The sequence below is a fragment of the Coenobita brevimanus genome, chromosome 115 (genome assembly GCF_032717465.1).
Source record: "Coenobita brevimanus isolate Jiangsu-jjx chromosome 115, ASM3271746v2, whole genome shotgun sequence".
Classification (NCBI taxonomy): domain Eukaryota; kingdom Metazoa; phylum Arthropoda; class Malacostraca; order Decapoda; family Coenobitidae; genus Coenobita; species Coenobita brevimanus.
In genome coordinates, this window is record NC_137068.1 from 4,509,698 (window position 1) to 4,527,175 (window position 17,478).

Sequence of the window (17,478 nt, forward strand, 5' to 3'; positions counted from 1 at the left end):
TAAATAAACATTTCGTACTAAATCTGTTTCCTCGTTTATTTTAGCTGTTCCACTGTGTCAACTTATTTGACTCGTCAGGGTTAAGGCGAAACGGCCTGTCCTAAGTGTTTAACTACACTTGACCTAACCTAGCTTAACTATACCTAATAATTTTACCTAATCTAACCTAGCATCCAGTTGGGAAATTGGGAGATGAAAACCACCTTTGAGTACGGCAAGACAGTCATAGGTACGGCTTAAGGAGTGTGATGATAAAAATTGGGAAGTTTTTCAGCAGGAAATGGCAATTAATCACCCTGAAAATTGTCAGAAAAACATCAAAAACAAACTGGAGGAATATGAACTGAATTGGTAAGGTCCTTCTACTGCTTTAAGTAAAGCGTACATTTACCGAAATGGCAAAAAAGTATGGCGTAAATGAAAGCTCCATCATAATGATTTGGATGGACCAGGAGAAGATAAAGATCGTGTGTAGGAAGTAATGCGAACCTTGTAGCTGTGAAAGTTTATATTTGTCCTGAAACTGACTGAGAAGCTTAGGTCTATAGGGCGTTATGTGGAGCGTCAGATAAATTCTTACTTTACTGGTCTTTACCACCTTACCTCACGCAAATTACCCCCACTTATATGCACCATCAGGTAAAACAGTGACATATGATTATTGTAATTAAGAGCATTAGTGGTATTAGAAATAGCATTAACAAAATGCCCTTGTGTTGATACGTAGCTTCCCGGCACTCATGCCCCATCCCCCACTGATAATGTTGTCAAAGCTTTGCCTTCTCGTATCGTGTGGCCTTCGGGAGAGATGTTAGGCCGTATGGTTAGACTAAAATTTATGGGTCTGGCTGTTTTAGGGGACGAAATGGAACAAAAATGTTTGCAAACCAAAAATAACAGTACTTTTTCATCCATGTGTTCTCGTGAGTTGGCATTCCGTTTCACATTCTTCGTTCGGTATTGCTTTTCCCAACACATTTTGGGTTGACTGAGCAGTTTAGCCATATACTTAGTCTGTCTGAAATGTGTAGGGAAGCGCGATACCAAGCGAAGAATGTGAAAGGGAACGCTGACTCACAAGAACACAAAGATGAACGTAATTTTTTTTTGGCTAGCACAAATTTTTTTTATTTCGTCCCCTAAAACCGTCAGACCCATAAATTTTCGTCTAACTATATGGTCTAAGGTCTCTCCTAGAGGCCACATGATATACGAGAAGGCGAAACTTTGACAACAACATTGGGGTTGAGGGGCGGGAGGGAAATACCGTGGAGCTACATATCAACAAAAGGATACCCAGTCCGACTTCTGTTTTTGTTGATGCTATTTTTAATACCATTGATGTTTTTAATTACAATAGTTATATCTCTTTCATTGTTTTACCTGATGGTGGGTGCAAGTGGGGATAATTTACGTGGGGTGAGGCTGTAAGAAGGGGTAAAAGTGAGAGTTACGGAAAGTTGCCAGAAGACATTGTACCATTATACACATAAACATATTGTTTGAGTGACGTGGATTTGAGTACCATGGTCCTTGTCCAGTCCCTATTGCCCGCGGTACTCAAGGTTTGAGTGTATATTGCTTGGCAACTTCGTAATTTCAGTTATATCGACACATGCGCCACAGGTTGACATGGATGATGATGAAAAAGGCAGATTGTGGGATGAAGATGAGTGGTTGGTGTTATGGGGAATGATGAGATTGTAGAGTTTGGTGGAGGTTTAAATGTTCTTGTGGGTGAAGCAGCTAAAGAATATGAAAGGGTATGTGGAGGATGCACTTACGATGTAAATATTGTGGAAAGGGGAAGGATACTCTGATTTGGTAAAGCAATAAACATGATTTTGTGCAACACGCAGTTTAGGAAAAAGAAAGAGTCAGCTGATTACATGTGAGTCTGGGGGTAATAGTAGCCAGATTGACCTCCTGGTCAGGGGGACTGATAGGAGGTTGGTGAATAATGTTATAGGGAGTGAAAAATGTGTGCAACAGTGCAGATTACTGGTATGGACCATGGTGCTGAAGGAGCAGGTGGTGAAGATGAGGACTTATGCACCCAAGAGGAAAGTATGTAAGTTGAAAAACCAAGCCTTCTATAGTGAGATGAGTGTAGTTGTGGGTGAGCAGGGAGCTGTTGACAAAAATGTTAATGAGCAGTACAGAGCTCTCGGGAACAATCCTATGAGAGTTACTGATTCACTGTGTGGATGGATAAGGGGTGCTCCAAAGACATAAGGTTACATGGTGGGGGGGGTGAGGTGTTAGAAGCCATAGTTAAGGAGAAAAGGAGACTTTTCTGGGAATGGAAAAGAGGTGGTAACAGAAATGTTGTATTTGGCTGCCAAGCATACAGCTAGAAAGAAGTTCTCCAGGGCAAAATCTGAGTCAGAGATCTTTACTGGATAACCTAATTAGTGCTGAAATGAAGATTATGGTGGTAAATCAGATGAGGAGGGAAAACAGGAATATTGTACGTGGGCATTGTTTGAAGAATGATGAAGGAAAGATAGTTGTTACAATTAGGATATTAAAAGACTCTTAGAGAGAGCTTCATAACTGGTTGCTGAATGAGAAGTTCAACAGGAACAGGGAAGGTCTGGAGTCAGCAGATCCAGTATTTGGCCTCAATCTTTCATTAATGCTGCTTCTGTGAGCATGGGAATAGGATGCAGGTGGGGAAGGTGGCAGGTGTGATTGAGTTGACTGTTGAAAGGCCTAGGGGGATGTAGGAGTAGGTTTATATACTATCTACCTATCTGTCTATTGCCAGACGCCTTAATCCCGTAAGGGGTGGGCACAAACTAATTGCCTTCATGTTGCCCTGTCCCCTGCCATTTCACTGCCCTGCTCTCAGCTCACACCCCCCTCTCTCATTTACCTCTCCACTCCATCCCTTCATCTCATCCTTGGCCTCCCCCTCCCTCTCCCCCCCCAGCACCTCACTCACATACACTTTCCTCATTAGTCTCTCACTCTCCATCCTTGCCACATGGCCAAACCACCTCAATGTGTATTTAATGATTTGCTTAATTTGATAATACTTGAGTGTGTTGTCCCAGATGGCTGGCTGAAGAGTGTGATTGTAAAAGTGTATTAGGGGCCTTAGAAAAAGGAAATTATAGAGGCATTAAACTTTTGAACCAGATAATGTAGGGGAGAGAGTTCTAGAAGAGAAAGTGTGACTATTGATGAGCTGCAGTGTGAGTTGAAGCCAGGAAAGGGATCACTGATGCCATATTGTCTAACAACCTCTAGAAAAATACATAGGGAAGAAATGGGAGCTGTACTTTGTTTTTGTTGATTTGGAGAAAGCCTTTGACGTAGTCCCTAGGGAGGTAGTGAAGTTGGCAATGAGAAAGCTTGGTATCGAAATTTGGCTGGTGAGTGGTTATGGCTTTGTATGCCAGTGTTCACACCCAGGTTAGAGTGAATGGAAATTTGAGTGACTTTACCGCGAATGTTGGCATTCATCAAGGATCAGTCTTGAGCCCCTTACTGTTTATCATGGGGCTTGAAGCTCTCACGTGACTCCAGAAATGGACTCCATCAGGAGATACTGTCTTCTTATGACTTATTGTAGGGTATGATAGGGAGGCTCAGGAAAGATTTTGGAAGTGGAGAGACTGAATGAGACACAAGGGGTTGAGAACATCCATCCATCATCTAATCCTGTGTTGCCTTATGAGGAGCATAGCAGCCCGGGGCTAGGCAAGTTGGTCCTGACATTTGAGGTGAGAGTGACCAGTTTCACTCATCCCTGAGTGGCATTACTTGAGCAGTAAGCCCCAACCACTCGTCGGATATAAACCTGTACAGGCTTAATCCGAATGGAGCACCTTAATTATCCACTAAACCACCAGGCACCATAATTTGGGTATATGGCTACCATTCAGCGTAGTAAATGGTTTCATGGTGTACTGGAAACCATTTGGCTTGTCACTCAGTGTAGAGTCACCCGAAGAGGAAAGATGAAGGAACAAAAGGCAGATGAAGAAGGAAGAGAGGAAATGGCAGGAACCCGAGAGCAGCACTACATCGAGTGAGTGGATGATGAGCACCCTCACCTACCATGAGTTTGAGAGAAAATGCGGATAAAATAATGATGACATATAGGGCTGGTGGTACTACTGCCAAAGCAGAGGAAGTGTGGCCATGTGCAGTTTGTCACAATGGTATGGGAAGTAACTCCATGTTGTGCAATATTTGTGATAAGTGGCTGCATAATAGATGTGGTATTAGAGGTAGGCTGTGAAATAATGCTGATTTTGTGTGTGTGTGGTGTGTCAGGAAGAGAATATACTGTAGAGATTGTCAGGCATGAAAGAATTGATCTTCCTGGTGTGTTTCTTGAGTGTGTGGAGCAGTGTTATTTGGGGGACATGTGCCGGAGGTGGGGCTGGAGCTAGCTGGTGGCTAGGTTAAGGAGTGGTTGGAAGAAGTTCAGGTAAGTGTCGCCTCTCCTGACATTGGGAGGGCTCTTTTTCCATGTTAACGAAGCCTTTTATACAGCATGTGTCAGGAGTGTAATGTACAATAATGAGACTTGACCAGCAGAGGAAGAGGATATTCGTAGGCTCAAACGTTCAGATGCAGCAATGATTACGTGGGTGTGTAGTCTGTTCTTGAATGTGAGGCCTGAGAGGGATTATGATTGAAGAGTTGAGAGGAAGGGTGGGACTTCAGTGCATTGGTGATGTTAACTGAGGAATAGATAAGTCTTATTGCATATCTTGGCTCTTGGTCTAGCTTCCAGTCAGTTGAACAAATTAGCTATGCCATGGCCATTCCCTAAGATCCATAAGTTAAATAGTAAGATTGCTTTATTTTGTATGATATTGAGATTGGATGTACTTAATGTAACATGTTCACGGCAACCATGGATGGTTGGCCAGTCACTATGACAAACCTCTGCATTTATGTTCTGTAAGATTCTTAGGAAATGTTTGTCAAGATTGATTAATTTTGTGTTGTGTTGAGACTGCATGCACTTAACCCCTTTGCTGTGTATAGCATTCTGGAAATGCTGATAGGTAGACTGCATCATACATTCAGGAAGAGCCATATGAAATATTATGAACTTTTTGGCCATTTTTTGTGCGAGCTGCATGCATACGTATGATGAGAGGGTCATGAATTTTCAGTGTGAAGTGTAAAAACTGACTATAATGTTACCATGTTTGGTTAGGTATAAGTGGGTGGAAACATGATGAAAATGGTTATTTAAACTAGTTTTCCCGCACCACAGATACAGGAGATGTTTAGGGTCGCCGCAGCCTAGGGGTTAATGCAACTTGTTTACAGCAACTGAGGATGGTTGGGTGTATTGATTTCTGTATGGCATTGAGACTACATTACTTAACATAGCATGTTTACAGCAGCTGGGGATGGTTGAGGCATTGATTTATATAAGGTATGTTTTTGTCAACCGAAGATGGTTGGGCACTTTGATATATTAGGTATACCATTGAGATTGGTTTACCTAATGTAACATGTTTCATAATGTTTTTACAGCAGCCAAGAATGGTGGGGCGCAACAGTCAGCAGCGCCGTGATCCTGGGGGTCAGCCGTCAAGAGGTGGTGGTGGGCGTGGGCAAAGCAAGATCATAATTATACAATCCACTGGTCGTGAACCCAAACTAAAGACTGCGGAGAATGCATGGAAGCCTTCAGTGAAGGACACGAAGAAGCATGAAGATCCACAAAAGGCTCAAACAGATGAGGTTCGTAAAGTACATGTTTTTCTCAGAAGTCATTGTAGGTTACTGCTGTGTGAACAAGCACAGTTGCTGACCAAATCATTCCCATGCAGTGCACATGTTCATGATACACCACCAAGTCTTAGTGTTTATTGAAAAATACATGTTTTTTGTATACGTGGTACACTTAATGCCGAATGTTCAGTTAGGGTGCGTGTTATATTGAGTAATTAAGTTTGCAAAGTCATCTGCAGACCTTTGAATAATGCGGAATCTGTTTATCATCTGCAACAGCAAACAAAAATGTGTAAAAAACAACCAGAGTACAGTACTCCTAACAGACAACTTGAGCTTGGCACTTTAAATGCTTCTGCACAAGGTGGATGATGTATTACAACTCCTCCCACTTCAGTGAAATAAAAGAATGGGATTAATATGCACTCTGCTTCATGTTAAGAATCCCATCACTGGCCGATACTTTATTACAAGTGCATTGCTGGGCTGACGTGTAATAAAAAGTCGTTCAAACCTTTCTCACCCTAGGATAAGGGGGAGACACTTCAAAGAGCCAGAAAGAACTTAAGAGAATGAGAGATTTTGCCATGCCAGATGGCCACTCCCATTCACTCACTGTTCAAGCCCGCAGAATCATAGGTCCACCTAATACGTCAAAACTTATTCCATACGATTCCGACAATCAGTCCATTAAAATGGGGTGCCAAACTAACTTGGCCTGTAGCTTCACATTTTTGCAGCTTGTTTTACATTTTTGTCTTAGCACTTTTTCTTGGCTAGTACAGTATTACCAGTCTCTTATAACAGCTCAGCAATCATGATGGCTAAAGGGCAATTCCAGGCCATGTTGAAGTAAAAGGGGTAGTAAACACTTATATTGCACCTAGTTGTTCCACATTTGACATTGTTATAGACAGGAAGTTAAGTGGCTTCTGTAGTGTCCATTAAATCCGATATCCGGTCTATTGGGTTCTGTTTAAATAGGGGTCTGCTGTACAGTAGTTCTGTTATAAGTATTGCCATTGCATTGGAGCATCACTACAGTAGTATTAGTACAGTTTCCATGAAGATGTATCCATCCATCATCTGTATTAATTTTTAATTACCTTTGGCTTAATATGACCGACTACCTTAAACCACAATGTGGGTGTCATCATCATCATCTGGACCTCCTTCCCCATCCTAGGGCAGGGTGAGGAGTTGCAACATCCAGACAGCCAATGTTTGCCCAGTTCAATGGGCCACGCTTCCATTCACTCGTCATACAAGCCCTTGAAATAATGGCTCCATCAGATAGGCTAAAAATATTTCACCATGTTCTATCTGGTATATAATGTGGCTGTCACACACACACACACACACACACACACACACACACACACACACACACACACACACACACACACACACACACACACACACACACACACACACACGAAGAGCAGGTTTGAAGACACACACACACACACGAGTAGCAGGTTTGAAGAAAATGACTGAGAGGAATGTCCAGGAATTAAAAAAAGGTATGGTTAATAATTAGAGTTGCAGGAACTGACCCTAGAGCAGGAGAAAGATGTGAATGTATTGAAGAACATGTTAGAGAGCGTCTGGACTCAGTGCTGAGCAAGAAGTTATAGAATTAAAAGTGAGTCACAAATCTGCTTCAAAAGAAATAAACAGCTCGAGAGAAAGTAAGAGGTTGGAAGAAAAGGGACAGGATGAAAAGTAAGTAGATGAACATTAATAAAAATCAAGGATGCTAGATGAACACACAAAGGAAATCGAGGAGGAACACGGGGTGGAAAAAGATTAGAGGAAGGAAATATAAACTTAAAAATGGAGATTATAGACCAACAAAAAAAGGTGGAGAAGGAAATGGTTAGGGCACTAAGAGGTAGAGAATCTCTAGTCAGGGATGTGGCAGACAAGGAGAAATGTGATCATTTCTGGATTAAAAGAAAAACACGACAGTAAGATCAGAAAGGGAAAGAGAAAAACCGAGAGGGCCTAAAGAGATAGTATCGATAGTTATGGAGGGTGACAACGAAGCTCAAGAAGAGATTGAAGGGTGTTTAGGCAGGGAAGGTACAAGGAAGGAGGGGCAAGGCCACTGGAAGATAAGTTTCAGTCTCAGGTCACAGTAAATGAAGTAATTATGGTGGTACCATTCTTAAGTGGCGGTTTGGGTGGGGCACGAACATCTGTACAGTGTTGCCACGTTTTCCATACCGCGATCTCTCTCTCTCTCTCTCCTGGGGGGAGATGTGCGTCACCCTTGGGAATTTTGTTTCTATTATGAGTGACATAAACTTGTGCTTTCATTTCTTTATTTTGTTTTTATTATATCTACAGTAATTATATTTAAAAATATTATTGTTTTACATATGGCGCCAGATGACCTCACTATTGTGGCGCCATGATATGTTTTCATTCAATCACTCTCTCCCTCCTTCGTTCCCTCCCTTCCTCCATCTCTCACTCAGCTGCACTCAACACTGCCCCTGGTCTGCCTCCCCCCCCCCCTCTCTCTCTCTCCTCTCTCTCGTCTGTGGTGTTTTAGGATACATTTTGGTTATTTTATTTTACATTATAATGTACATATTGTAAATTTGACTTTATTTCCACACCACCCAGGAGATAAAAGTCTTGGCACGTCTTTTATTAAGAGGTGTCCCCAAACAGGCCTAGGATAGAGGAAGCTCTGGCCAGGTGGGACTGGGTGTGTGTGAGTGTTGCCGCTCACGAGGGTTCAATGTATTATTATTATTATTTTTTTTTTTTACTAAGAAATTGACATTTTTACTTATATTCCTGCACATTATCTTATAATCATAATTGTGACATTATTACCAACCCCAGAAATACGGTAACAGCCAGTAAAAGTGACTACTTTTTTTTAAGCAACACTGTAAAAAAGTTATGCCACGTTTCTGTATTGCCGTATAAATATTTTACGCATAATAAGTTTACTGTTCTTTCATATGTTATAATACATATGTTACCAATATATTCTTCTGTGTTTATCTTATTGTGATGCCTATTACATATATCAGAGCCGTTCACATAGCGGGTATGGAACACGTAGCAACACTGTACAGAGGTTCGTGCCCCACCCAAACCGCCACTTAAGAATGGTACCACCATAGTAGGACAAGGAAGCTAGCTGAATAAGGAGGGATTCAAGAATGTTTGGATAAAAAGAGATACAAATGAAGAAGAAAGAGCTAAAATAAAGGAGCTAGTAAAGGAAGCTAAGGGAAAAAACTACCAGAGAATGGTGGAAGAGAAGACGGAGTTCTATTGGAGTTATGGATCAGAAATTGAGGAAGTGGTGCCGAGGGAGAGAGAAGGAGGGAATAAAATACAATGAAAAAGTTTGAAAGTGACATATGCTAATGTAGATACTCTCGGCAAGGTTGGAAATCAGTGTTATCTTGAGGGTAAATGAGCCAGATATTGTTTGCTCTGTAAAGACCAAGTTAAGAGTGGATGTTTATATCCATATGGGAGATGGTAAATACAAATTTTGGAGAAGAGACAGAAAAGAAAAAACTGGGGGAGGAGTGATGATAGGAATGAAGAAGAACATAATTGTGGATAATGTGGAACTGGGAGAGGATAGGGCTGAAGTGAGAAATATGAAATTTGAAACTAGAGAAAGACCAGAGAAACATCGCAGTAGTATATGTTCCCCCTAAGACAAGGGCATGGGATGAGGATTCATACTAGGAGATGTTGTCAGACATGGTCAGATACCTACAGAAAGTGATTGAGAAAAACAACAATATAATCGTGGGGTGATTTTAATTGTGAAGAGGCGAGCTGGGAGGAATGGGACTCGGAGGTATTGAAGACTCGTGGGGTAGTACACTGTTAAATATAGCAATGAGTAATGTAATGACCCAGTGGGATGACACACCAGCAAGACTTGATTTACTTTTAACGAAAGAATCAGACATAATTGAATCTCTGAAATATGTCCTGTAGGAAAAAGTGATCATGTAGGGATTGAGTTCTTAATGATAGAAGGGAACGTGGTGCCAAGAGATGAGCAAAGGCAGGGAAGTTACAACATTGGGGAAGCAGACTTTTTGAGATAGAGGAAATTTTTTGAAAATGCGGATTGGAGGAAGTTTAGAGAAATGAGAGATACAGAAGTGGGATATCTTTCTGTACCTCTATAATTCGAGTGTGGAAAATACAGTATATGCCAAAAGCAATATGGCATAGAACACTTGGGGAAAGAGTTAATGATAGCTCAAAGGAAGAAAATAAAAGACCTAGAAATGGATATACAAGAATATGTATAGAGGAAGAAAGGAACTTTGAAAAAGGCATAATTGACAAATGTAGGGAAGAACCAAAATTGTTTTATTGGTTTGTTAATGGCAACTTGAAACAAAGGGAAGGACTCAACAAACTGAGAGTAGGAGAGGTCTTTAACCCGCCCCGTCCTGACCGATTTTCCACCACTGACTTCCCCCCCCCAATCCTGACCAATTTTGGAAAAAAAATTTGTTTTTGGCTCAAATATCTGCTTTTGGTGAGGAACATCGAAAATTCATAGAGAAATCACTCACCTGAGGTTTAAAATACTCGATACAGGTAGCAGTACTCCTTACCTGACTGGGTTCTCTATCAGGCTCGCTCCAAAGAAAACTAGTTCTGTGGGAGTGTAACCATTCCACACCACTCACAAACGGTATTTATTTATTTATTTGGTACGAATTTATATGTACTACGAGAGTATATTGGTTTTCACACAGTAATATAGGCAATATAAGCATTGTTTCACCCACCAAACACATCAACATACCTGACCTTTTTTGGTGACATTACCTGATCATCATTTCTGACTGTTTCTTCTTCTAATGCTATGTAAATACATTGTCATCGATTGGGGAATCACTCTGGCCCTGAATTTCGTACCATGGCACGACATGTCTTTACTGCCCAGGTCACTGGTAACAGGTGAATTGCCGAGACAATGGGGGGGGGGGGCATGCTGGGTAAGGCATTGTCCCTGCCTGGCATCTTGTAGAGGAACGTGTCCCGTGTATACGTACCAAAAATCACGCGCGAAAATTGAAAATTGTGCAAATGAGGGACCTTGCAATTGATGCGCGTTCATATACGTCAACAGGACTGACGGTGACAAAACGTGTGGACGTATATACACGTCAACGGGACGCGACAGGTTAAAGATGCGGCAATGCGAGCTGAAATAATGAACGAATGCTTCCAATCAATTTTCACTAAAGAAAGTGATTTTGTGGAAGGGGAAGGAGTGACTGAAAATGTACAGCTAAAAGATGAAATAGTGAAAGTGCTAAAGTATACAGTTAGTACTCGTTGTACGATGGGGTTACGTCAGGTCGTACCGTAATGTATAATGAGTTTATTATAAATTGGGAGATTGAAATACAGTACATTATAAAGGGGGGGTTATGTCAGCTCAACTTCCCAACCTACCCAAGACTAAAAAATGACAATCCACTTCAATCACTTCCTATGTCGGTCCAAGTCGTCCCCCCCAAAGGCAGGGGGACTGCTAGTGCTTACAGGCACTAATGGTCAGCCTGAGTCAGACAGGAACAGGATACACGTGAACGAGTGGAAAAGACATGGCTTTGAAGGGGTGGTGGGACTGTGCAACTGAACCAAAGCAATGCTCTGCACGCCAGGGCTGCCATCTTGCCTGAAATGAGTGACAGTCGCCTTGCATGCACCTGGCACTTCATAGGAAATTTTTGCGATAGGAATATCGTTATAGTGGGAAATTAATTGTAAATTGGATTTAGGGGTGTAACCTTTTTATGGTTGCAAATTATTGTATACCGGTTCAATGTATAACGAGTAGTGACTGTAAATTACTGGAAATTCAAGATGGAAGGAAGGCTCCAGGACTGGACAGAATCTCTAATTGGGTACAGAAGGAATGCAGAGATCAACTGGTGGACAAGATTCACAGTTTAATTGCATCTTCTTTGGAAGAAGGGGAAGTGCCTCGGGAATGGAAGAGGGCCAATGTGGTATCAGTTTACAAAAGAGGAAATGAGGAAGAACCCCTGAATTATAGACCAGTGTTCCTGACCAGTGTGGTTGCAAAATTGTGTGAAGGAATCTTGAAAGTCAAATGGATAAAATATCTGGAGGAGATGAACATTGTGGCAGAAAGTCATTTTGGATTCAGAACTGGAAGGTCATGTGTCTATAATTTGCTGTGGTTTTACTCAAGGGTGATTGATGTGCTACAGGAGAGAGAGAGCTAGGTGGATTTGTGTATTTAGATCTGGAGAAAGCCTTTGACAAAGTACCTCATGAGTGACTGTGGAAGTTGGAGCACATAGGAGGACTGAAGGGGAACCTCTTGGAGTGGATGAGAGACTTCATTAGAGACAGACAGATGAGTACCATAATAAAGGACAAGATGACAGGGTTTAGGGAAGTAACAAGTGGAGTCCCATAGGGCTCAGTGTTGGTGCCCATAATATTCCTGATTAATGTAAATGATACAGTGGATGGAGTGAACAGTTATGCAAGTCTGTTTGCAGACAGTGCAGAAATCATGAGGAGAGTAGAAGTTGAAGAGGATTGTCCAATGCTACTGGAAGATCTGGACAGGTTTTATTATTGGAGCCTGATATGGGAAATGAAATGCAGCGCAAATAATGCAAAATACTGGAAATAGGTAAAAGTACTAAGAGACAGTCATGGAATTGTTCGATGGGAAAGGAACCAATCACAAAATCCTGGAATGTTGGTCCAGGATAATTTGTCACCCGAGAAGCACATCAGTAAGCTTGTCAGAGAGACGTTTAAGCTCCTGACAAACATAAGAGTGGCATTTCATTACATGGATGAGGAGATGATGGAAAAATTGATAGTTGCTATTATGTGCCCCAGGTTGGAATATGCAACAGTAGTGTGGTCTCCACATAAAAAGAAAGGTACAGGCGGCCCTCCACTCTTGTGGGTCTTGCAGATTTGCGGATTGCCTCTCTGTGGAGCCAAAATTCCGTTCACGGCTGCAAAGTGTGGCAGTGTGGACACACGAGTCATTTCGCTCCAAACCATTCCCGCACCAAACCACCGTGCTCCTGTGGTCCTCTGTCTCTCCCTTAGTCTGTGTCCTGCCACTGTCAAGGTCATTTCGCTGCTTCTGTGCTGCCACGCCAAACCTCCCGTAATTTCATTACTGTTCCCTATGATTGTGCTCTTAGGTGAGTGAATTAGCACCCAATTGTGCGATTTACTTCCGATAGCTTTGTCTGACGAGTGTCTGTGTGGCTGAAGAGGCATTTATGGGAGGGTGCATCAAACATTCACAGTAATTTCACATTCACAGGAGTCTGTGTCCCCTAACCCCCTCTAATGTGGATGGCTGCCTGTATAACCAAGCTCGAGAGAATACAAAGAACAGCAACCGAGATGGTCCATAGCCAACTGATCTCTCGTACAAGGAAAGACTAGAAAAGCTGGGTCTGCCTCTCCTAGGAGGAGGAGGAGAGGGGGGTGACGTGATTGCAGTGTTCAGGGCCATGATGGGAGTAGACAAAATTGACAGAGATCAGTTTTTTCAGATGGGGGAGCATCAAGAGGACATGGAAAGAAACTGAAAACACAGTTGCTTGAAGAATATAGAAGAAAAAAAAATTTTCACATAGATGCATTGACCTGTGGAATACTTGGACAAAGAGATTGTCCTGTAAAAAACTTTAACAAATTTAAAACAAAGTTTGACTTGTTGAGACTGAGACAGGACCCCACGAACATAGCTCATTTCCTGTATATCACAACTAGGTAAATACACGCACAACATGATACACTGATATAACAAAATGATGATTTTTATCTCTTGGGTTTAGTGTTGGTGTTTATCTCTTGGGTTGAGTGTTGGTTTTTTACTTAGTCTTTTCTTGAAATATGTATTTTTTCTTTACAGGTCGTTAAAGTGATGAGAGGCATCCTTAACAAGCTTACTCCTGAGAAGTTTGAGAAATTAGTAGACACTGTAAAAACTATGCCAATTAATACAACTGAGAGACTCTCTGCTGTCATAGATTTAATTTTTGAGAAGGTAAGTGAAGTCTGGGGTATCTCTTAAGATGCAAATCTGGGTTGGGTTGGTAAAGGGGTAATGTACAGGTAGGTCCTGTTTTACGACCACTCGATATACAAGAAACCGATGATACAACCTGGGTAAATTAGGAACTATTTTCAATATACGATCTCGAAAGTTCAATGATACGATATTCAGTCTGGGATGAGGTGTAGAGATTCTGTCGTCCCATCAAACACAGTCAGTGCCGTTTTCTCTCCACCTCAGAAAGAAGTAACGTAACTGCTCAGCTGCAGTATTTTCAGACGTGCGATAATTATCGCAAAGTGTGATATTTTGGCACACTTTGCGATAGCATGCATGCGATTTTTTTTAAGGCTCCAACATGCTTGCATGTGTCGGCCTTGGTCACCTAATGGCGGCTCTCCATGCTGCACGATGCATTGCAGCTTTCCTGTTCAGTCCCTTAACCCTGAGGTCACACTTAATGACCTCGTCCCATGTCTTTCTCGGTCTACCCCTCATAACCCCACCCCCAGTATTAACACTTCTCACCTTCCTCACCCAATTATCATCCCCCATCCTCTTCACATGTGCAAACCATCTCAATCTACCTCTCCTCATCACAACACCAGTACATTTCAGTCCCATCCTACCTCTCAACTCTTCCATAGTAAACCCAGCCCCTCCAGGCCTTGGACGCAGAGACACACTGCACATCCACCTAATCATTGTCATTTCTGTACGTCTGAGCTGGCAAATATCTTCCTCCTTCACTGTCCAAGTCTCGCTACTATACTGCATTACACTCCTGACACATGCTGCATACAAAGACCTCTTAGCACGTAGAGAGAGTCCTCTCAATGTCAGGAGAGGCAAGAGCTCCCTGAACTTCTTCCAACCACTTCTCACCCTAGCCACAGAGCTAGCTCCAGCCCCACCTCCAGCACACAACATGTCGCTCAAATAACAAAACTCTTCCACACACTCAAGAGATTCACCAGCAAGTTCAATCCTTTCACGTCTGACAATCTCCACCTGCTCACCCCGACACGCCGTACACATAAAATCAGCATTATCTCGCAGTCTACTTCTGATACCACTACATCTCTTATGCACCCATTTATCACACACACTGCACAAGATGGAATTACTTCCTACGCCCTCATGGCAAACTGCACATGGCCACTCTCCCTCGTCTTTGACAGTACCGCCACCAACCCTAGATATCATCACTTATGTTTTATCTGCATTTACCCTTAAACCCTTGTGCCCCATACCATCTCTCCACTTCCTAAACCTTTCCTCTGCCTCCCTTTCGTTCTTTGCAATCAACACCAAATCATCAGCATACAACAACTCCCACGGGAGTCCGTTTCAAAAGTCAGGTGAAAGGGCTTCAAGTACCATGATAAACAACATGGGACTCAAGACTGACCCCTGATGCACACCAGCATTCATGGAAAACTATCACTCAAATCTCCATTCACTCTTACCTGGGTGTGAGCACCCACATACATAGCCATAACCACCCTAACCAGCCACTCCTCCAAGCCAAGCTTTCTCATTGCTCACTTCACCACCTCTCTAGGGACTTTGTCAAAGGCCTTTTCCAAATCAACAAAAACAAAATAAAGATCCCTTCTCCTACCAATATATTTTTCCTGAAGCTGTCGAACAATGAATATAGCATCAGTGGTCCCCCTACCTGGCATAAACCCAAACTGCATCTCATCAGTATTTGCTCTTTCTCTAATCATACCTTCTAAAACTCTCTCCAACATTCATAATGTCATAATCTGAAAAATAAATCAGGGATTGCAAAATTAACAAGTCTACTGTAAGACCATAGTCTCGGCATGCGACTCAGATTGTTATTGTGCCCTGGCAACTTACCATTCAAAAGTGCGTCTGATTTCGTGTATGAGACACTTGATTCGTTCATAATAATGTTTGTGTATACTGTAATATGTTCATGCATAATAATATGATTCCTGTATAATATGTTACGAAATCGGATGCACTGTTGAATAGTAGGTTGCCAGGGTACGATAATGACAACCTCAGAGTCATGCGCCATGTCTGTAGTACAACAGTAGGATTTAGTAACTTTCGATAACCAATATTGTAATTCAGTAGGTACTTAACTGTTAAACAATTTCAGTAATGTTAATCACTCTTCATATAAAGTAATCCCTCTAATATCCGAACGCCCAATATCCGAACATCCCCACTAACCGGACATAATTGTCCTGGGATCCAATATTCCCAAAATCGGCCAAAAAACGCAAATTTTTTTTTTTAAATATGACTTTTTCCCTCCTGTAATTTGAAATTGCCGCGTGGCGCCGAACAGCTGTTACACCATGGTCCCTTCACCCCTTCCATCCTCCCCCTCCCTCCTCCCCTGTCAGGGTTGTCAGTTGGTATTTTTCATTACCAAGTGTGGGGTAATTTGGTAATGAAAAATTCGTTTGGTAATGAATCAGAATTATCTATCTATCTATCAATTGCCAGACGCCTCAATCCCGTTTGGGGTGGCCACAAACAAATCGCCTCCAAGTTGCCCTGTCCCCCGCCATTTCACTCCCCTGCTCCCAACTCACACCCCCCTCTCTCATATACCTCTCCACCCCATCTCTCCACCTCATCCTCGGCCTCCCCCTCCCTCTTTCCCCCTCCACCTCACTCACATACACTCTCTTCGTCAGTCTTTGACCCTCCATCCTCTCCACATGGCCAAACCACGTCAGTGTGTTCCTCATAACGCTTCCTATCACATCCACATCAACACCACAACGCTCCTTTATATCCTCATTCGTCAGCCTGTCTCTCCATGTGACTCCACAGGCTCCTCTTAAATAACTCATTTCCACGGCTCTCACTCTTGACTTGTGTCCTTCCAACAACGTCCAAGCTTCACTTCCGTACGTTAGAGTTGGTATCACAATACTGTCATGTAGTAACTTTTTCACTTCCATGCTCACTTCCCTGTTTCATATCACTGCTTTCAAAGAACCAGCAACCTTTCTTCCCTGCTGTACCCTTTCAAGCACTTCACCCTCCAAACCTCCATCCTTGCTCATCACACTACCCAAGTACTTAAACGTACTCACATTTTCCAATTCCTCACCATCCAACCTCGCTGTACATTCACTGACTTCACCTCTCTCTTATGCATTACCAAATGGATTTTTCACATGTACGAGGATACACAGGATGTTGATGGTGGATTGTTTGCTCTCTCTAATTAATCTCCTACCCTACATAGCGTGAAAATAATCAACATGCTGTTAATTATAAGGAGAGTGATTACATGTATTTCCACTTGTATATATAATTAGTGAAGAATAAATGCTAGCTTTACGAATTTGGTAATGAAAAGTTAAATTTGGTAATGAAAGTTGAGGAGATTGTTAATGTGGCCGTTGCGATCTGGCAACTCTGTTACCCCGCCATCATAAACAATCACAGCCAAACTCCGATCGAGAGCAGATGCTTATAGCAGTGCAAGCCACAGGTGCTTGTTTTTTGTGAATAAACTGCAATACCTCGCCACTAGAACACACAGGAATTTAGTGTGTTGTGCAGTGTTAAGAAATTAGAATTTAGAGTGCAGAGGATTAACTGTGGACTGCAAACTGGCGGTTCAGACCAGTCCAGGAGCCAGGGAGTTGTAAGTACCCAGAATGTTTAATATTGTA

General features: G+C 42.2%; 1 protein-coding gene across 3 annotated transcripts in view; it reads left to right on the plus strand.

Annotated features, from left to right (window-relative positions):
* The window catches only part of LOC145418541 (eukaryotic translation initiation factor 4 gamma 3-like), a 536,301-nt gene that overhangs the window by 467,269 nt on the left and 51,554 nt on the right, over nt 1-17,478 (plus strand). For 2 of the 3 annotated variants that reach the window (XM_080286907.1, XM_080286909.1), the window contains 2 exons: nt 5,512-5,721; nt 13,658-13,792. In XM_080286907.1, the coding sequence (XP_080143033.1) occupies nt 5,512-5,721; nt 13,658-13,792 (345 nt within the window). The remainder of the gene's footprint in view (nt 1-5,511; nt 5,722-13,657; nt 13,793-17,478) is intronic. The other variant, XM_080286908.1, reaches the window with a different exon arrangement.